The 23,091-nt window shown below is 41.2% G+C and overlaps 1 protein-coding gene across 1 annotated transcript in view; it reads right to left on the reverse strand.

The window, feature by feature from the left end:
- DNTT (DNA nucleotidylexotransferase) overlaps window positions 1–23,091 on the reverse strand; it is a 137,415-nt gene that overhangs the window by 57,919 nt on the left and 56,405 nt on the right. The window contains exons 6-9 of the mRNA XM_081912795.1: window positions 14,536–14,706; window positions 13,786–13,857; window positions 5,709–5,832; window positions 2,616–2,748 (exon numbers count right to left, since the gene is read on the reverse strand). Coding sequence (XP_081768921.1) covers window positions 2,616–2,748; window positions 5,709–5,832; window positions 13,786–13,857; window positions 14,536–14,706 — 500 coding nt within the window. The remainder of the gene's footprint in view (window positions 1–2,615; window positions 2,749–5,708; window positions 5,833–13,785; window positions 13,858–14,535; window positions 14,707–23,091) is intronic.

Consider the following 23,091-nt stretch of genomic DNA (forward strand, 5'->3'; position numbering starts at 1 on the left):
TATACTGGGGCAAAGATTGCACAAAAATGCATATGTTAGTGAAATTAATATACACAAATACATTGTAATAAGGGAAACTGCTTTGAAAAAAAAGTGTATTATTAGGCAAAATGCCATGAAACATATGTATGTTAGGAGAGATTCACACTGAAATACTAATGAATATTCATGACGGTGGTTTTTTTTAAATCACAAGCTGGTGTGGAAATGTGGATTGGAAAAATAAGAAACAACAATGACATATTTGTCCGTGTCTACTCAGAAGTAAGAGGGACGCAGGTGGCTCTGTGGTCTAAACCACAGGGCCCAGGGCTTGCCGATCGGAAGGTCAGTGGTTCGAATCCCCGCGACGGGGTGAGCTCCCATTGCTCAGTCCCTGCTCCTGCCCACCTAGCAGTTTGAAAGCACGTCAAAGTGTAAGTAGATAAATAGGTACCACTCCAGCGGGAAGGTAAACAGCATTTCCATGCGCTGCTCTGGTTTGCTAGAAGCAGCTTAGTCATGCTGGCCACATGACCCGGAAGCTGTACGCCGGCTCCCTCGGCCAATAAAGCCAGATGAGCGCCGCAACCCCAGAGTCATCCGTGACTGGACCTAATTGTCAGGGGTCCCTTTACCTTTACCTTTACTCAGAAGTAAAGTCTGCCTGTCAGGCAGAAGTAAAGTCCACTGATTACTTCTAGATAAGTGATTTCAGAATTATGGCCCAAGTCTGAAATCCTAAGCATGCATTTTGGGGAGTAAGTTCCATTGACTTCAGCTGAAAGAGTAATACTTCACCTGAGAATTGTGAAGTGGTACATTATTCACATAGCTTTCTAGATTCAGATTTACTTTGAACCTGCTTGCTTTCTGTACTTGACTCAGACTGCAAGGCACAAACCAATTAAGGCATTATATTTCAATGTAAATCTATTTTGGTGTTATTTACTGTCCATAGATTTGTGTTTCATATCTGCTTGCCATATTTTATTTGTTATGAATAAGAGCTAACCTGTGGCTGACATAAGCTGCATTTCACTTCAGGTCAGTGAAAAACCAGCTTGTTTTGTATGTAGGCATTTAAGAAAGTAGAAATGATTGATTTGGTTAGAAATTGCCTCTGCTGAAAAGTTTTGTGGCTTCTGAACTGAGCAGTGTGGCCTGATAGCTGACTCATGTGAAAAGATGTAAAAAAAAATAATGTGTCAGATTACTGTCAATAACCCATTTCCCTCCTTTTTTAAAAGGCAGTGACCTCTGGTTGAAGAACTAGCCATGTTTTATCTTATCACCTGAAGTCTCTGCCTCTCTGGAGTGACCTTTCATGTGAAGGAAATGTTGGCCAGAGAAGGAACCATACTTCAGCACTACTTAGGGACAATCAACATGACACTTTTGGAATAGTATAGCATGGAAAGTGGTTGAATGTTAAAATCAGTGCTGAAATTATTGCTGGATTTCTTCACCACAAACAAGATGACAGGTCAGTACCACCATGGAACAACTGGCAAAACATTAATTTCCAACTCTGACAAACACTTAGCTAAAACTCAGCTCTTTGCAAAGCAGAGCTATACAGTTAAATCTCAAGATATAAAAATGCAACACATGGGCTGAACAGATTGCAGAGAACTATCTTAGCTTCTGCTGTCATGTTTTGTTGATGTGGCATGTGTAAGAACCTTGGGGAAGAAAGTTGGATGAGTAATATATGCTTCACTTTCATATAAATGTACTTCAAAAGGTACAAAACAGAGAAACAAACAGCAATCACGTCTTCACTGTGCTGATAAGACAGCAGATTTACAGAAAACACGCCCCTCTTTCTAATACAACTAGGAAACAATGATCCACCCATTAACAAACTGTCTTGGGCTTCAGATCAATTTTCCTGAAGTTTAATACTTTTGGGATTATCAGGCTACTAAGTAGTGTCTGTATTCCCTTGTCAAAAAAGCAATATAGGGGAGAAATCATTTAAATAACAGAGAAGCAATCCTAGGAATCACACACATGTCTGAATAAATAGACGCAGCAATAGACGTATCTGTCTCAAAGAGGTCACTCCAGCCTTCAGAGCTGCTTCGAGAACGTTGCCCTCAATCTGTCCTGCCTCTGAGACAGGTGTACGTGTTGCTTCTATACACTGCTAGGTATTTAGATTGAGGGCCAAAATAGACGTGATAGCTTCCTGCCGCTTGCCACAAAAGGGTTGGTTGAATCCATGTGAGCTTTCTAAGTGAACACGTGCAAAAACTCAACTGGACTTTTGCAGAGTCCTTCTCCCCATCCCTCAACCTCCGCTGAGTCTTCCCCTCTCCATCCCCCCAGTGATGTAGCTACATGTGCACAGAGGATGAGAATTCTTTCCAGGAGGCAGTTGGAATCGGGGTGGTGATGGGTCCCCAAAACACAAATGCAACACCCTATGGGCAGTAGGGGCAGTAGACACCTGAGCCATGGAAGCTTTTAATGACCTGGTTTTTGGAGCAGGGAAAGCTTTCTTGAGGCCTTGGAGGATGGACTGTATGTGAGATTGGTCCCAAGAGAGCTTTACCCCCCATGTCACCCTTTGGGACATGATGTCCCACAAATCAAAGGTGGCCAAAAGGCCCATGGTTCGTTATACATACCTTCTGAAACCACCAGTCAAAGTTACCAAAGCGCTGGGGGAAAATCTCTGCACAGACTCCTTAACAATTAGGCTTGCTGCATCTGCCTCTGCCTTAGATACACAGCTAACAAGGTCTTCATAGTGCAGGAATCCTGAAAAGCAATTTAAGTTTGGTATAATGAGCATAGTCTAGTGGACAACATATTAAGCTTGAAAATCTAGGAGGCCTAAGTTCAAGTCCCAGATGAAGCAGGGACTAATTGGATGTTGCTCAACTCACTGTCAGTCTTTGCTTGCCATCTAAGCTAAAAATTAGCTACCTTGTAGGCTTGGAATAAAGATCATAATATATTATGGAAATGTACCAAGGCCAATAAATAACTTTCACTAACAGTTCACTCACCATTGTTGTTTTCTAACCGAAAGCTGGCTAATATTCCATGAATGTAAATATGTGTGTCAAATTTCCTGCAAAGTAGTGATATCATTGCAAGAAAATTCCCCTAAGCGACAGGAGTCAGTGAGACTTTGATTCTATGCTAAATGAGTGGCATTTTTCAACTAAAAGCAGACATTTTACCAGGAAAATTTTTTTTAATAGAATGCACGGGAAAGGAAATATCTAAGATTTTGTTTTATTTTAAATGAGACTATTTATTTTCTTATGTGACAATTCTGTGTGTCCTCTGTTTCAAAATAAAAGCTCCATTAAACATCATTGGAAGATACATAAGCTCCACAGGGTCAATCATTTTACAATATTTTAATCTGCCTATCCCAGAAGGTTTCCTCATTCAGGCGGCTCAGATCCAAATACACAAACCTGCCATGATGTTAAGATCTGCCGTGCAGCCTTTCTACAAGTCCCTGCTTTCTATATTGAATGGGTGGGTAGAGTTTTCTCTAGTGATCTTTGTCTTTGGAAAGTTTCACAAAAAAAGACTTGTTTAGCACTGACGTTGCTATTCTTTGGGTGCCAGTGTGTTAGTTTGTTTCCAGATACAGTGGTACCTCGGGTTATATACGCTTCAGGTTACATACACTTCAGGTTACAGACTCCACTAACCCAGAAATAGTGCTTCAGGTTAAGAACTTTGCTTCGGGATAAGAACAGAAATTGGGCTCCGGTGGCACGGCAGCAGCAGGAGGCCCTATTAGCTAAAGTGGTGCTTCAGGTTAAGAACAGTTTCAGGTTAAGAACAGACCTCTGGAACAAATTAAGTACTTAACCTGAGGTACCACTGTACAATGGATTCAATGATGCTTGCTTTGGTATGCAAGCATGCATAGGACTGCACTGTTAAGAGTGATGCCTGGTTTTATTCAGGTTTTGTCCTTTTCCAGAGCTCTATCTGATTATTTTTGATTGGCTACTTTATACTGTTGGGCAAACTTAGCCAGATGGGTGGGGTATAAATAATAAATTATTATTATTATTATTATTATTATTATTATTCAACCTGCTCCATGAGGTTTCCTCCCATCCACACAAAAAAGGATGTAAAAATATAGGTAATGATGTCGACTGCAATAAGACCATCCTTGTTTTCAAAACAGAAAAGTAAGTCTTGAAGAATGAGATTTTTCCAGTTAAGGGGGAAATGTGGCTATCTGTACCTATTGTAAAGTGAGATGGGGGCAGCGTAGGAATAAGAATCGGAAAGGAAATGGATGGGTAGCTCTGGTTAAAGAACTTGTACTTGGTAATCTCATGAGATCTGTGGTTCAGCTCATGCTCTAGGAGTCTTGCAACACTGAAAACACAAAGCAGGACTACAGAGTTTATGTAAAGGTAAAAGGTAAAGGACCCCGGATGGTTAAGTCCAGTCAAAGGTGACTATGGGGTTGTAGTGCTCATCTCACTTTCATGCCGGCATTTGTCCACAGACAGCTTTCTGGGTCATGTGGCCAGCATGACTAAACTGCTTCTGGTGCAATGGAACACCTTGACAAAAACCAGACTGCATGGAAACATTGTTTACCTTCTTGCTGCAGTGGTACCTATCTACTTGGACTGGCATGCTTTCAAACTGCTAGGTTGGCAGGAGCTGGGACAGAGCAATGGGAGCTCACCCCGCCATGCGGATTTGAACCACCAACCTTCCGTTCGGCAAGCCCAAGAGGCTCAGTGGTTTAGACCACAGCGCTACCTGCATCATTTGAGAGCAGGGAGCCTTGGGGGCAGAACACACAGGGGAAGATAGGGGCTGAAATTGTTCAGTGATTAGTTTTCATACAGAATAAACTCAATCCAAAAATTGCTTCTTTTTGAAACCAGACAAAGGGCCACTGAAACAGAAGGCCTCAAATAATAAGTCTATATTGTTGTACATATTATGTAAAAAGTATACATTTTTGGATATTTTATGCAAAATGAGAGGTAACCCACTGAGATGGTCAAACAGTTTTGAGTATGAAGTTTCATTTATAATTCTTCCTGAAAACTGAACCGACAGATATTGTAAAATTCCAGAGGCTAGGCCTTTGGCATAAATTCATCTAGAACTCTATTTTCTAGCTCATGGTTGGCATTGAAGGACTGATGGTTAGGTTTTGATTTTGCTGAAGAAAAAAGTGAACATTTAAGTAAGATGGAAGGGAAGAAGAGAAGATTATCATCAAGACAAATAAAACAAATAAATGGCACATTCTCTCTGAGCACTGAGCTACCAAAGAAACAGAATTTGACTTATTTATAGCATAAAATCCAATTTATGTGATTCTTGTGCAGTTATTTTGTGGCTTAGAACAATATTTGTTGGCAATACTAATTTATGTCATTTTAACAAGAGAATGCTTCCTATCAAGATAATGTTTATTGAGATAAAATATGAAACATCTCATTTTCCAACCTAAAACCAATCAGGAGAGTTTTCTTTATATTACCTAGGATGATTGACCTTGTAATTTATCATGGGAAATAGAGATTTTCAAAACAAGCATGTTCTGGTAAAAAAATATTCAGCTTTATTACATATTCTGTGAATAGCCAATAAATATGTAAGACATATGTGGATGAAATAGATCATATTTTTACACTCATCGGTAATAGCTATTCTGATTCATGCTGCTTTCAAAACTTAACCTAGATTCCATGGTAACAAGATATTACCTGCTCTTTGCATTCTTGTCAGTTTTAAGTTCTTGTCGCATTTTACTTCTTCCAGTGTCCGGAAACCCATCCTGTACCACTTCTCAGATGTCTTCAGTCCCACTCCAAAAACAGAAGTGAAGAGCTACATAGAATGGAATGATGCTCAGTTTAATGAGCTGTGGAGCTTTGGGATAGCTGTGGACAACAATGCTTCCATGTTTCCCTCTTTAGCATTTTAGCATAAAGAAAGAGTCTCAACCCCATTGCCCCAACTCCATTGCAAATGATGACCACAGAGTTCATGTCTGGTAGGATTCCATGAATTATGAAGATGACAAACACTCTTAATGCTGTTGTGCGCAGATCTTCAGATTTTCCAGCATCAAACCTTTCTGCCACTCTTGGGACAGGATTCTCCTAATACACCTCGCCAATGGAAGCCCTGCCAAGGCAATTTTCCCCCTCTCCTCTCCCATGTGCCCCCTTCCCTGCACTTTGACATTGGCTCGAGGGTGTTGGAAAAGCCCCCAGAACAGCACATGGGGGGAAGAGGAAAAGGAGTATTGTCCTGTCTGGCAAGCTACAATGCTTGCTCAGACAGAACATTGGGAAGGGTTTGGTGTTTAGACAGTATCATCAAGATATGCAAGTGGCCTTGGCCCAGTATACCTGAAGGAGCATCTCCACCCCCATTGTTCTGCCCGGACACTTAGGTCCAGCACCGAGGGCCTTCTGGTGGTTCCCTCACTGTGAGAAGTGAAGCTACAGGGAACCAGACAGAGGGTCTTCTCAGTAGTGGCACCTGCCCTGTGGAATGCCCTCCCTTCAGATGTCAAGGAAATAAACAACTATCTGACTTTTAGAAGACATCTTAAGGCAGCCCTATTTAGGAAAGCTTTTGATATTTGATGAATTGTTGAATTTTAATATTTTGTTGGAAGCCACCCAAAGTAGCTGCGGAAACCCAGCCAGATGGGCGGGGTATAAATATTAATGTTATTATTATTAATTTCATTTAATAAAATGTATTAAAATAAATTATCTTCAGCATTATGAAATGGCCATTTGGTTTTTCTATTTTAATATTGATGATATATTGGATGTTGAATCAGATTGTGGGTGTGGCAGGAAAGACCTACATTGTGTGTTGCCCCAAGCTAGTCTTCTTTCCTGCGCATGCTGAGAAGATGAACTGGGAGATAAATCTCTCATGTCACCAGTTTTCAGAGTCTTCAGGTGTCTCACCTGCTTTTTCACCATGTAAGCTGCTACCAATAAAGTTGTGGCCTATTTAACCAAGACATGTGTCCATCATCATCCTTCTCCTTTCTCTTTCTCTCCCTTTTCCTTCTGGTGTGGTGTTCTATACAGTGGTACCTCAAGTTAAGAACTTAATTCGTTCTGGAGGTCCGTTCTTAACCTGAAACTGTTCTTAACCTGAGGTACCACTTTAGCTAATGGGCCCTCCCACTGCCACCGCGCCACCACCACACGATTTCTGTTCTCATCCTGAAGCAAAGTTCTTAACCCAAGGTACGATTTCTGGGTTAGCAGAGTATGTAACCTGAATAGTCTGTAACCTGAGGTGTCTGTAACCCGAGGTACCACTGTACATAGCATGCTGAGTGTTAAGGTTTAGGCTTATTATAAGGTATTGTAAGTTTAAGTTAAGTATGCTGCAACTGGATTTCTTATAGACAGTGCCCAACCTGAAGGTATTGAATTTGTGACCATTATGCTCATTTGTCTTCAGTAGCAGTAAAGCTCTGCTGGATGAAATATAATTGCCTCTGGTCTAATTTTTGGGAATCCTGCAACATGTTTAAGTTTTTACTCTGCTAACTATACAGTGGAATCTACTCTGGATCAATATTGAGTAGAATTCCATGACAGTTCTGGGCACAACAAAGCACTGGTAAACAGAACTGGACCAAATGTATTTACTTCAGGACTGTCTGCTGTGCAAAGTGACTCATAAATTAAATAAACAAAACTCACTAACCTATGTACGAGAACTTCAAGTCTTGCACTGAGCGGAAGGGTTGAACTAGTTAGCCACAAAAGTTTTACCAACTGTATGATTCTATCAGATATTCAAGAAACATCATATTCAGATCAGATATTCTGGCTAGGTAGCCAGAAATAGGCACTACCCACTGGGAGCTTCTCCTGCGCAAGTCTTACAGAAATGAACAGGACTTATTCAATAGGACATCCATACCCTTGTCTGAGTCTTATTCCTTCCATTCTCTGAAGGTTTTACAGGAGAAAAGTCCTGGTGGATTATTCCAAATAATGTGTTTGACTAATTGACAATTGCTATAGTAATATTTTTATAGGAAAAGTGAAGTGCAGCAAACATTTCCAGATATGAATCCTACATGAACAATGCACTTCTATATATATTTTATCAATGTGGTGTTTCCTCAATGCTTCACAGCCATTCATTTGATTTGAGAACTGTCTGTAAAGTCCCATTATAATTCTCTTCCTAGTGAGTCCAGTCTTTGAAACATGGACCATGCTAATTTTATCTTGTCTTTCTAATGAGACTATTTTTTTAAGCAATTATGATAAAGAAAAGAAGGGGATGGAAATCCTGGACAATTTAAAATACATATTACTCAACATTTAAGATATAAAGAGTGAAATTGCCTACTCTTTGTGGACAGCTTTCTGTTTATAAGGAAGAGTAATTGTATTTTGTAATCTCATTTTTCAAAAATTATTTAGATTCTTATCTATTAATTTTTAGTACTTTGTTTGCTTAGCAGTGTTTTAATGGGATCTGGAGGATTCAAAGAAGTTGTATTAGTTCTTGTGTAAAGATTAGAATGGTTTTCTTTTTTATATAAAAAATGGGCTATCAATGATAGTAAAAAGAAACAAAATTAAAAACTTTTCTTCCTCTAAAGAATATTGTCTCTTTTAAAACTGTGAGTCAAGTTAGATTCACTGATAACTGTCTTTCTGTTAGTGAGTAGCTTTACCTGCACTTACGCTTCAGGACAAAGAAATTTCCTTTGAAATTAGTCTCAAAGGAGCCAACTAAACTTACTCACAAGTAAAAATGAATTCTGATAACTTGTGCTTCTGCTTTCTGCACCTTCAGTAAGATGGGATGGAGAAACTTGCACATCTCCCCAAAACCTGATGTTCAGATTAGTATAAATTTTGTACATCTTATCACAAATTTGTAAATTTCCATTGTGCCATCCTTGGGGCCAGTCGGCCTTTAGCTCCTGGAGGCGGGCCAGAGTGAAGACTTCTCCACTCAGGTCCACCACCCAGGCTCCACTCCCACCCTCAGCTTGCCCCTGATTGGGAAAATTCCAACATCAGGATGGCAGCCAGCCAGGGAGGCATTCCAATGGCAGGCCACCATGGTGAAGTCAATTTGACCATCGGGTGTGTGAGGAGCTGCTGGGCTGGGCTGCAACCACTGCCTACCTTCCAGACCAGGTAAGAGGCCATTACCAGAAGAACAAAAATCAGAAGTCAATTGTGAACAAACCCCTGTACAAATTCATTACAAGAACAAGCAGGCTGAAATACCATTCAGTACCCACTTGTGGCACAGATGCCTAGGACAGAGAACTCCAGGGGCCATAGAGGAGTTCACAAAACAAAATTCAGCAAAGGAGACAAGGATGTTGTCATGCCACAGGAGTGTAGGGCATGTGCGGTATAAAAGCGAAAGCACCCTACTTCCCAAAAGCATCCAAAGCAAGATTACTCATTCTTTGGAAAATATCCATAGTGACATTTGTGAACCCAAGAGGACTCACATGCCAAGTGGGAGCAAATACCTGGTGATCTTCATGGAGGACTATTCCAGGCACACTGTCACATCTCTCGTGAAGCAGAAAAACGAGATGCTTGAAAAATTATTAGAGCTTATGGCAGCACCCAGAAACAAGTTTCAATGGAAGCTGCAAATACTCTGCACAGACAATAGGAGGAATACAAAGGAAAGGAAGTGAAAGCCTATCAACAGGAACAGGATACGAAACACTAGAGAACCATGCCATGGCCATCTGCTGGATTTGGAATTGCAAGGGATGATACTTTTTCCTTCCTGTCAGGCAGCAAAATGTATTAGACTGGCCCTGCAAAACTAGCATGGCAATGGGTGCCTGGTGTTCAACTGGAACAGCCAAAGGTTTTGCCAAGAGAGGGAAAATGTTGAAATTTCATCCTGCAAAGTAATCTCAAATCTGCCCAACAATGAGGCCAGGAAGCAGAAAGAGGCAACAGCAGGAGAGAACCAAAACCTTCACAATGATAGATGCTCACTCTGTTGCTACCTGGATGGAAAACTATAGGATGTAAATGGACATTTAAAATAATATGCAGTGCAGAAGAGGTGTTCCGTTTATAGATTTGTGGCCAAAGAATATGATGAAACATTCATCCGAGTTGTAAAGCACATCACTATAAAAGCACTCCTAAGTGTGGCAGCCAGAAGGGGGATGCAAATCAAGGACCTATGCATAAATATTGCCTTCTTGCCTGGTGTCATAAAGGAAGACACTTACATGGACCAGCCACCCCATTTAAAGGAATTAAAGGACAAGAACCTCATGTGTAAACCTCAAAAGAGTGTCTATGGAATTAAACTGGCTGCTGGAGCATGGAATGAGAAAATAAATGAAGTACTTACCAAGGAATGATTCATACAAGGTAAAACCAATCCAAACTTGCACTCCAGAAAACAAGAGAATAAATGGGCATATGTGGGCTGCTTTTTCATTGTTGATATAATGATTTGCTTTTAACAAAAGCGAGACAAGCAATAGGATAATACGCAAATCAAATCAACATTTTGAAATGAAAGACCTGGGAAACATCACAAATCACCCTAACATCCAGATGGAAGGAAAGGGGGACAGGAGCTTTAATTCAAAACAAAAATATCGCAGTCATACTGGGACATTTCAGCTTGAAAAAGATACAAAGGTCCACTCCAGATTGTAACTATTTTGTGGGATGAATTCAATCACATACCAGCAAATTTAGGTTTGCACAATTAAAGTAGATTCACGTACTCTGGCACCCTTGCACTACAATGTACAAGTAAGAAAGCAACAAAAATGCATTATTATTTTTTGTCGCAAGGAAACTGATGGGGAAATGTGCTAGAAAGTGTGGGGCAACAACAATGGATTGATGGAAAGTCATATAATTTCCACACAAACAAATCAGAACCATTGCTCAGTGAACAGCAGACATCACAGAACCTCCATGCAAGCTTTGTGCAGAACAAATCAGGATGAATGCTCAAGTGAGGCACTCAAACAAAGTGAAAACCACCATAGAAGTAGGCTGAAGTAGGCACCCCTTCAAGCTCCACACAACAACCTCTCCTGTCATCCTTTCAGTAACAGGCAGCAACATGCAGCATTGATTAGCAACACAACCCTGCCCAGCCCAGTCCACTGTCCACTACTGATGCTGTTACATCTATAGGGATAGCGCTGGAGCTGCAGTAATGTTGTGCAGGAAAAGTCATAGCACAAAGTGACTGGAATGCAGTGAAAACAGGGATATGGTAGCCAAGGTGAATAATCCGCACGGAATTGCAACCGCCAGCAACTGTAGATTAAAAGAGAATTGGGCATGTGGAGGCTGACTAGGCTGGGGGTGCCACCACTCTCAAGTCCACCAACGGTTGAAAGGAAGCAACTGATGCACCTCCCTCAATGGAAGAATAATATGTGGCAGGTGCAAAAGTACATCAAGAAGCCATTTAGATTAAATTTAAGACGGGATAGACCTGAACCAATATCAGTGTTCAAGCACAATCAAAAGTCTGAAAAGGTTTAGCAGGCATCAACAAGAAATTGTTGACATTCAGTATTGCCCACCTGAAGAAAAGATTGCAGTTGTGCTCTGGAATTTACAGAAGAATGGTACACCTACCATTGAAAAGGGATGCAGAAGAAGTTACAATGTGCAAAGTGATTCAGATCATTGGTCTTCAGTCCATGGGTTGGGACCTATTATTAAGGACTCTCCTCCCTGGAAGAGAGGGGAGTGGTTGTGGGCGGGAGCCCGAGCCCCGCCTCCCCCACTCACCTGGCTGGCGCCCACGCCCATCGGCAGGCACCCAACCAGGTGCCTCCGAGGGGGCGTTTACAGCAGCTTAATGCTGTGGCGCCAGCCCCTCCTCGGCCTCATTCTCCGTCGTCCCGTCGCAAGTCACCCACCCTCCACTCCCTTTGAGCTCAGGGCCTGATTTTTCCTTGGCCTTGCTATGGACCTTAGGTTGGTTGCCCTGGTTGTCCAGTTTTTCCTGGTAGGAGTTTTTCCATTTGGCATTAGGCTTTTTGGTTTTTTTCGCCTACCTCGTAGCAATCGTCACAACTTTTGTGGCATTGGTGGGTAGGTTAGGCATTGGAAAAAATGTGTTGTGGTGTTGAAGAGCTAGGTGTGGCCATCGCCTATGCCTTCAATATTTTGGGTATTCCGTTAAAGAAATCTGGCGGTCGTGTATTCTGTCTGATGCCTGCTTGGCGGGAGGCCATGGCACAACCCTCGGTGACATCAGGGGAGAGCCTATAGTTGGATGAGCATCAACAGGCTCCACCTACTGGTGAATAACTCCCCCCCATTCGTTTTGACATCCAATGCCTAAGCCAATACCTTTCACTGCTGTAATCAATAAAGTTGTGGCCTTTCCTTGCCCATTAACCTTATATCTCGTGTCCTTGTGTATTCTTTTCACACTGCGGGGGTCGGGTCCTTGAACCACAAGTGATAGTTTGATATAAAGTGAGTCTTGGTTGCAGTAAGGTAAAGGTACCCCTGCCCGTACGGGCCAGTCTTGCCAGACTCTAGGGTTGTGCGCTCATCTCACTCTATAGGCAGACACCTCCGGGCCACGTGGCCAGCATGACAAGCTGCATCTGGCGAGCTAGCGCAGCACACGGAACGCCGTTTACCTTCCCGCTGGTAAGCGGTTCCTATTTATCTACTTGCACCCGAAGATGCTTTCGAACTTGGTTGCAGTACTACCATCATATAGATAGATGATTAAAAAAATAAGAAATGGGTCCCCAAAGGCATGTTGGGTTAAAGGTAAGTTCCTGGTCAGAAAAGGAAAACAAAAAACAAAAACTACTGATCAATGTATACTGTCTATGAATATATTTTGTTCCTTCCCAACAGTAGGTGGGGCTGTAACGTATCCTTTGAGTTGGCTAGTGCTTGTTTGTTTTCCTTTTTTATCTGATCCAAGCATCTTCCTTTCTATCTTTTTGCTCCTTTCGTTCTTCTGATGTCAAGCTATGCAATGCTACTTACAGTTTCTGTTATAGTAAACTACTTATAGAATAAAATTCTGTTACATGTGTGTGTGTGTCATTTTTTCACAGCTGTATTACCACCCCACAAACTGTTCACAATCTACATTTTCTACATGAGGAAAAAAAGTGTGGTGTAATTGTTCTGAATTTTTTTAAAATATATATTTTTAAAAACCTGGAAATCATACTCAGTTTCTTCTTAATATCCATTTCCTCCAAATCCAACTAACCTCTATGTGTGAGGAGAGAAAATGTTGCTCAGTTGTACAGATGTTGACATATATAATTTGGACAGTCATAAAATTCTTCTTTGATGCCAGGATTCATGTGTAAATGTCAAAATTCACCAGACTTTGAGCATTCATTGTAACATATTTTATATATTAACTTTGTATGTCAGTCACCTCAGAATAACTTTGGCCCTGAAAGGTGGCATTGAAATACTGTACAGGAAATATATATATATATATTTAAAAAATCTAAATTAACATTTAATATTTGTTTTCTTATAGTTTCCATCTAGTAATTCTTACAGGATTGGGAACTTTAATAGACATGTGATGCTCCTTTGCCTGTAAAAGCTATTTCATTTGTTTCAACAGAGAGAACATGTACACTTAAGCAGTCATTTTCTCATTTGATCCATTGACTGAAATAATAAGATTTCCCTTCATGTCTGAAACCAAGCGATTGTGCACATTGAATGGAAAGGAAGGCAACACATTAGGGGGGGTGAGCTAGAAGATCAATTCTATGTGCAAAAAAAGAAAAGAGCAAAATAGACTTACTTTTATTGATCTATAGTTTTCGCTGTTTAACACAGCATTCACTCGAGGACTCTCCCCATCTTCTATTATATCCTGTATATATGAGATGCATACAGATCTTTATTGTAGAATGGTTTTTTTTATAGGGTTTGTTTATAGGAGAATAAAGTCTGATGAGGTCATGTTTACAAACTTACCACCCTCAACTTCTAAAAGCTTGGCAGTTTTGTTTTAAGATGAAGGCTGCCATAGATGCCAACTCCCTGGGCCATGGGTGCCCAAGCACCCACAAAATTCCCCATGAAGGGGCCAGGCACCCACAAATTTCAGTGCCAGGGCCATGCATGCTGCACAGTCGTGGGGCCAAGTTGGCACCCCTGAAGGCTGCAGTCTAAATTGTGGGGTCAGGAGAGCTGAAAATAATGCCAATGTATTCTATAGCTGGCAAACAATGTCCCCCCTTTGGTTCCAGATAGGACATGGGTAGACAAGTCTAAAAACCCTGGGCGTTAATTCTGGAAGTGTATACTCAATTCTGACCAAACTAAGTCTCCTATATATATTTTGCTCTATGAGGCTTAGCTTGGTCAGAATCAAGTTAATGCTAAATGCATTGTCCAGCATTTGTAGCCTTCATTTAATTGGGTTTATTATTCATCCCACAATATATGTTCTTTAATTGTTTTCTACCTTCATTCGACAATTCTGCTGACATCAAAACACTAAAAAGACAATGTATCTGTGTGTGTTTTTAAAAGCATTATAACTTACCTCTATGATCGCTTTGACTTGTTCTCCCATCCAAGGCAATCCTTCAACATCACTTACTCTAACGACAGCAAAAGGAAGAAATTTCAACACAGAAGCAGCTCTCCTAAATGCAAGGCAATGCCCTTCATCTTCTCTGAACTCATAGTTTTCAGCCATTACTTCAAACGCATCCTTGATGGGGCAAGGAATGAGGACAGAAGCAGAGAATGAGTTGTTAAAAAACTGACACTCATACATTCCATACACAGAAAGTTTAAAACTTGCAAGCTGATGCACAGACTGGCAGTAAATGTAACGTAGCTAGTAACTGTCTGTGACATTTTGCTCTTAGGTACACTTAATAAAAGGACCTTTCCATGAACTGCTTTGTGGCTTTTTGACCTAAAGAGCATTAGGTGACATATCACCACCAATTTGACCAAAACACCAGAGGCAGGAAAGGTGAAATGTTGCAGTTTCTGTAATACTGAAAAATCTGCCCAAATCCTCTTTGTCAAGTATGTCATGGTGTGACATCTTTGTTTCTTCAAAACAATTGAGGGGGGAAATGGTGGGTGAGGGGGAAGAGTCAGTAGGTGCAAAAATTGATCTGGGGCTCCTATATATTGAGCATTGGTCCTGATCTGCTTTCACAGTTCTTGTCTTTATTAAGCATGCATTCTGGTTTGTTTTACAGGAAGGCTATATGGCAAGGAGCATTCACGCTGAATTCATTTCCGCATCATTTTCCTAACCACACAAAGTCCATTTCTTTTTTTAAAGTGGGCTTGTTCTGCTAGGACAAAAGAGTGCTTTAATCCACTAACTGCACAAACCTCCCGCAAAATGGTAATAGTCTGGAGGTGCCCAGGGAAGTGCCCAACGAAGGGAATGAGGAATATAAACAAGCACAGCCTGGGTACTTCTTTCCTTTTCTTTGATAGGGTTCCAACTTCAGGCTAGCAGTTTAAATGGAAACACTTCTTTGCAAGATGATGGGCACTTTCTAACGAAAAGTTATAGGCTGTATTTCAGCTAGCTGAAGACCATTCATTAAAGCTCAATGTGTTTTATGAGTCAAACCTATGTGAGCACTGTTGTGTTCAGTGGAAATTACTCCCAAGGAAACTATACATAGAACGACGTTGTTCTGATCCTAATACATTGGTTGTAGTATTGCTGTTTGGGAAGGGAGTGAATAAATAATGGCTTGACATAGCTGTTTCCATTTTTGGACTCTGTGGTTATGGGGTAAGGGGGGCTTTCATTATTAGCTCCTTCACCTTCACTTCAAAATTTACCACTACATGACCGTGGTTTTGTGTTAACTCCAATGGGCCTAAGAGTGTTGTCACATCTTATCTAATAACATCTGACAAGCCTAATGGTATCTTGATTGTTGCACCCCTTTTTTACAATTAAAGCAAGAAAACTCAACCAAAGATCTGTCTTCTACACAGACCTTTAGCAGCCATTGTTCTCATTGGACAATATAATGTGCTGTCTCAGTTCAGTAAATGTGTTATCTTGGCAAATGTGAGTTTGGAGAAATGCATTTGCCAAGATAACATCTTGTTGCCACCTCAAACTAATTTGGGAGTCCAGTTTGGGTCACTGAAATGCAAGGAAAGTTCGCAAATGTCAAATCCTTTCCCGTTAAAGTGTACCGGACTAAGACGGTGCATTATGTTGGTGACAACAATGTATGTTATGTTCACTCATTGTCGAGTTATGTTTTCATGGGGGGGGGGGAATAACCTAGAAAATGCCAGGCTTGTCAGATATTAGGCAAGGCATGACAAGGTCTGATGAGAAAACAAAAGCACAAACCAAAAATGTCTAGGGCACACTGTAACGTCTGGCAAGGCTAGATAACATACTGAAATGTTCAAGTGGCAGATCAATGTGTGTGTTTCTTTAAAAAAAACCTTGGCTTTCATAACTTTTTAAGTATACTAGTTTCTCTTAAGATGATCAGTGTTTGAAACAAAGTACTTAAGTGTCACAAAGTTCACTGAATTTCTGAACTACACCAAAAAGAAGTTCTCATAATTGCCAGGTAAGATGAATGTAAATTAAGTTCATTCTGGGGCAGTCTCTTATGTTCTTCTGTCAGAGGATGATGGGAATTGTAGTTCAGCAACATCTAGAGGGCCTTTGATTAGCCGCCTCTATTTTAACTCTTTGCCCCATCACAGTCCCAACTAGGACCCCTCACCCTATAGGAGGGAAACTCACTAGCCCCAAGGGCACCAACTATTCATAAAATAAAGAATGAGTTGTAGAAAAGCAGACAACATGACAAATGTCATGTCTAGTTTGGCTCTGATACACTATTCATCCAAACCATGCTGTTTACCTTGAATGTAAAATATGACTTCTGCAAATTGCAGTATAAGAACTAGATTACAGAACACTTTGAAAATAAAATTAAAACTCTTATTTAAGCTTGTTTCTGTCTCTTTCACATAATCAGCTTTCCCCTATGCATTTGACACCTGTTTTCCCTTCCATCATAGAAAAACATGGCAGATGTTTCGCTCAGAGAACATATTATGTTTTGGGAAGTCTCATTTGCCTCCCTCTGCTTTTTTGCACTTTCAGTCAAGGTAGAAGAAAGTTGATCTTGCTACATTTTGACCCAAATACCTCTGTTTGTAACTAAACTGCCTGTGTGGGTGTGTATTGAACCTCAAACATTTGTAGGGTCTTTCCTTGAGGAATGCATTATTACAATGATTCACATATTACCCTCTTAATGAGGAAACACTTGTAATAAAGACCTGCCCTGTCTGTACTAGCCACTGGAAGGAAGGAGCAGATGCAGTCCTCCAGATGCCAACACAAGTAGAAATGGCTGGGAAATGCATCCAAGCACACTCATGCTTGCTTCACCTTGCCAGATGCTCTTGGCAAATCATGAGTTCACCAGCTGCTGTTGCTGCTACTGACTCACCTTCCACGAGCTCTATTATCTTCCTATTTGCTCTTGCAGCGATTGCTTCCTCCTGAGCAAATGAGGATATTACCGTCACCCCTTCCAATATAACTTCATGTAGAGCACAGAGAGCAGAAAGTATTGCTGACAATTTTATTCTCCCTTTGGATTATGATTACCAACCGGGGGGGGGGGGGGAATAGCCTGTCCGTTAAAATGAAATAGGCCTCTTGTCAGATTTGTGTGTGTGTAGAAGCCGTAATTTCGGTCTTTGCAGAGAGGTCTCTCTTCTTCTTCTTCTTCTTCTTCTTCTTCTTCTTCTTCTTCTTCTTCTTCTTCTTCTTCTTCTTCTATATTTTTTAACATTACAAACATCCATTGAAACAAAACATTCAGAAACCAAAGTGCGGCTTCCTGCAGCCAATCGGAAGCCCATTCGGACATTCGGCTTCCAATAATACTTCACAAACTGGAACAGTCACTTCCAGGTTTGCGGTGTTCGGGAGCCAAAACTAAGCTGTTCGAAAACCAAGGTATGACTGTATCATGGAGAGGAGTTATCCAGAGGCAGAAGTTTTTCAAATAATGCCAGTGCATGATGGGTGTAGCAAAGGACATTATGGTTCGCACAAGAAATAATTAAAGCTGCCTTAAAGAACAAAGGCGATCTAAGTGAAAAAAAGAAAGAGAGGGAAAGCAATGGCCCAGTCACGTTGCACTTGCTTAAGCTATCAAGATAAATGATAGAAAGCATAATGCCATTGCTATTTTAGGTAGGCTACTCCTTGCTTTCTGCTAGTGGGTGGACAGGTCTTGAGGGAAAATGTGTTACTGCCTTAAACTGAGAAGAAAACTAAAATGCCACGTCTACTCAAACATTCTTGACAGTCAGCTAAAAGATGTCATCAAAGCCTTCATTTCAGTGATGTTTTCATTACTCTGTGTTTTCTCCAACTACCCAAGAGCTCATTAAGACATTTTAAATAAACAATCAGACTAACGTTCGAATATGTATTCCACTGCCAGCAAACGCTGAAAGAAATTGTAGGGCTGCCTTTTCCCTGTAAGACACATTTTGGCATGTTTTGATTTATTTGCTCAGGATTAGAATAAAATAAAAATCTGCTTCACCACTTCTATCTCTTCTCACTGCCATGTAATCAGAATCAAGGGAGAAGGAAAGCACTGCTAACTGTTTGGATTTAACAAATATTTAATTGGCTTCTATCCTAGTAGGATACCACATCAGTATATGATACCGATAATTTTTACTGTCTGTTAGCCTGCCAGAAACATCCTAATAAAAAGGATATCTTCCACACTGTGTATTAAAAAGCAACATAGCCAAACATCTTAATAAAAAGGATATCTTCCATACTGTGTATTAAAAGCAACATAGAAAAACAGTTCATTTACATTAATCTAGTACAGAGGAGAACCCCAGATTCCTGCAGTGCTGTAATATTTCTGGCCCATGCATCATCTCCAAGAGATTTTAATTAGTTGCAAAGTTGATCCAGTTTTCATCTCTTATAAAAGCATTTTACAGATGTCTCCAACTCTAGAAGTTGGCCATAAGAAGATTACAGTTTCTGTTTTGGGTGTTAACTATACAACTAAACAAAACTGCATGCTTGTCGTTTGCATATTTTTTAACTGCAGAGGAGAAAATGGCCACAAAGTCAGCACCAACCATACCTCAGAGGGGGAAAGTTTTCCATAAACGAATCAAAGTTTGCAGAAATAGATCTCAAGACTTTGTCAATCATTTCTTTCATAGGCTACTTTCCCGGTGGATTGGGCCCCTCGTACAGGACCTTCCACATTCAGAGCAAGCAACTTCTACATAGTGCTAAGGTTCACAGAGACTATCTATTACTTTATTGTTTCAACACATCAGTTTGTGAATTTCTCTTCCCTAAACACTTTCTACACTACAAATAAAATGTTATTTAGAAGATATTGTCACCAAGTTGTCAGATTTAAACTGCATTAAAAATAATTTACTTGTTTACCAAAGTCAGTGACACAACAGACTCTTTTAGGGATGGGGACAAAATAATGAAATGCTACGTTAATGGGAAAAAAGAACAATCTCCCATCACCCAAATACCGGATATAGTAAGGCAATTGGTATTCAGTCTATAGTCAAACATCCACTTTCTTATTCTCATGAGTAATGGCCCAAGGCCAGTACAATTCAAAAACTGTTTGTAATGAACCTCAGGATTGCTCCGCCCTTTGTGCCAGGCTTAACTACTTTCTGTTCTCAGAATTAAATTGTATTTGTCTATAAGAAAAATGTCCTTCTGCATTTTATTGCAGTTCAGTATTAATATTCTAAGCTAACCAACCTTCTTCGAGGGTTGGGGAGAGAATAACAATGTTTGTTTTGGCTCATAAAAATCACACTGCAGGCTTGAGCTGTGCCTTATGGAAAGAGACAGGAAGGCAACAAGGTCTTGGTGCTTTAATGTGTGAAGAATCCTTTGCTCAGAGAGGGTAGCCGGTGACCATGTTACTGATTTATTACAGAAGCAGAGAAAGAAATTAAAGACTCTCCAGTTGAAAACTACCATGTGATTTTACACTCTCGGACATTTATTAATCCTTCATCATGCAAGAAGACACATAGGGCTGCTGTGGAACTGCCTACAGGTTACAAGTTACATTTTCATTTTTGAAACTTAAGTAATAGGTAAGGCACAATTAGAAATCTGAAAATGCTACATAAAAGTGGGGGTGGGTCTGCTCAAAACCCACCCACCTTGCACGCATGTGTGAGACATGCATATCTGTCTACAACAGGTCTAGGCAACCTTTGCCCTCCAGATGTTGCTGGACCACAACTCCCATCAAGTGCCCCTATTTTACAGGTAAAGGTAAAGGGACCCCTGACCATTAGGTCCAGTCATGGCCGACTCTGGGGTTGCGGCGCTCATATCGCTTTATTGGCCAAGGGAGCCAGCGTACAGCTTCTGGGTCATGTGGCCAGCATGACTAAGCTGCTTCTGGCGAACCAGAGCAGCGCACAGAAATGCTGTTTACCTTTCCTCCGGAGCGGTACCTATTTATCTACTTGAACTTTGATGTGCTTTCGAACTGCTAGGTTGGCAGGAGAAGGGACCGAGCAATGGGAGCTCACCGCTCACCCTGTTGCGGGGATTCGAACCGCCGACCTTCTGAGCAGCAAGTCTTAGGCTCTGTGATTTAACCCACAGTGCCACCCGTGTCCCTTATTTTTCAGGAACAGTCCCAGAATTATGAAAGCCATCCCAGCTTCTTATCTGATCTCAGAATGTGCATTTCCACACACACCCCGGCAGTGCCACCGCCACCGAGCTCAGGGAGGAGGAGGAGCTGGCACTTGTCCTGAGAGGCGGCGGCTGAGAGCGATCATCTGACCTCCTCCCTTGGGCAGCTCGTAGCAGATTCTGGAGAGCAGGCGAGGAGGAAGAGAGACTGCCACTGTGGAGGCCCAGCCCATGCATAGCCATGGCAGACTAAGGCAGGCTGGAATGGGGAGGAGAGATACAGTTTGATTTGGGGAGCTATCTTTTGTTTCTAAGATACTGGTCCTGTGCTGGACAGCACATGAAATTGTCTGGATATTTGGGTTGTATCTTTGATGCTTATGTTCTGTTTTCAAAGAGCGCTGAATAATATTTTTATGGGTCTGGACCATGATTTCTTCCCATAGGAGTCAGTTCTTACGCTTCCAGTCACTTCAAACTGTGCAATATTAATATCTGCTTTCTTTCTCAGTCCTTCCCCACTGCTCAGTTTCTCCTTGGGCCATCCAAAATGGCCTGTAGCCGCATCTGCAGCTCTGGCCTCCTTTATTCCATCTGGTTGTCAGGTTGGCTGATGAGGTCCCTTGGCCTACATTTTTTATTATCCAAAGCATTAGAGCTTGTGGCCACTCTGCCCTGGTCCACACCACAGTGTGGAGGAGTGTGGAAATGTTGCAGCCCTGGGCATCACCTGACAATTATGATTTAGGATGTAATGTAGCACAAGCTTTATCCCTAGAAGTAGACGCTGAAAACCACGACTTGTAAGAAAAGAAGATTTCTTCAGCCTCATTACATGAGAGTGGCTGCGGTGTTAGCAAAACACCTGTTTTCTTGCTTGACTTGAGAGTATGGAAAATGGCACATTTAATTGCCTTTACAAAGCAACCACTATTCTACAAGAGAGCTCAAAAATGGGGTTTGAGAGTCCCACGGGTCACTTCTAAGTGAAAAATCCCTGTCTTTATCAAAGACCAACACAGACTGCGGTGCTAACATTAAAAGCCAAAAATAGCAACAGCAAGAAAAAAGCTATTGCCAAGTTACAAAGGGAAAGAAAAGGCAATATATTTATATCTTAAAATAAAGTGGTTATAACAAGATGCTATCACCAGCACATAATTCAAGACAGTTTGGACCTAATTTGCAGGCTATGTGGCATTCAGCCAGAGACAATGCGTCATTTAATGGTTGGTTGCCCACAGCTTGTATAAGTAAATTATACTGCTGCCTCATCGCAGCTCCGTATTTGCACAGAAAATAATCTTTCAGGACATCTTTTTTCTGAATGTATGAATTACAGTCAAAGCACAGGCCCCAGATAAAAACGCTGCGGGACAGAAGTTTAAATATAAAACTATTGCTATGAAAATCCTCCCAGTAAATGCTGTTCTTGCATTGTTCTTCACCACAAGATGTTAAGTGGTCCCACTGCAATTTACTAGTCATTTCAAGGTATATCTACTGTGCAAACCTATTGCAGTTTTGCACCTATTTAACTCGTTAAGGTCTCTCCTGCACTGCAAAAAAATCATGGAAATCATAGCATGCAAAGATGGTAAGAATTATCTGTTGAGATCCCTAGACTCCCTCCTAGAACTACAGCTCCCAGAGTTTCATGGGAGTGCAAAATCAATTTATAATGTTAATGTAGATGCTATTACATATGTAGAATTAACATGCAGGTGGGAGGGGATCACAACAAGTGGGCATTGTGCTAATTCTTATATTGCCCTCTAGTTGATCTGTTGATCTGTCAACAACTGACCAAGCCTTAGCATCTGTTATCCTGCACTGACTGGTTGTTCTGATGTAGAATATCTAATCTCCTGAGAAGGAAAAAGGCCCGTTTCTGGCCTTGCTCTCTGCCATGGCACACTAAGCCAGGACTGAGGAACCACAAGCTCACAGACCAAAGATGGTCCTCCAGACCTCCTCATTTGGCTCACGCCGTTTTCAGGAAGCCGTGCCCACCTAAGGGCTTCAAAGGAACAACTGGGAGCTGAAATCTCCTGGTTATTCCTTTGATTGAGAAAGGTATGTTCCCATCCACCCAGGGGGGGAGTACACCTTCAATCCCCCACCCCACATATTTCCCCCATTTGGAGGAGAAACCTGGGGGGCACATCTGAAAGACCTTTGTAAACATAGCTGCTGAAGGGTGTTCACAAAGCCCCTGTAGTTCACAGGTAAAAACCATCTGACAACGCAATGATGGCTGTAGCAGATGATGCAAATGACTATCTGTCCACCTAAGAAACTTTAACCGCAAGTGAAGATATTTGCAAAGTGAAGGGCTTATATCTACCATGAAAGAGACCTCTCCCCCCTTCACAGCTTTTCAGA

The sequence above is a fragment of the Podarcis melisellensis genome (assembly GCF_964234715.1).
Source record: "Podarcis melisellensis genome assembly, chromosome: 5".
NCBI lineage: Eukaryota > Metazoa > Chordata > Lepidosauria > Squamata > Lacertidae > Podarcis > Podarcis melisellensis.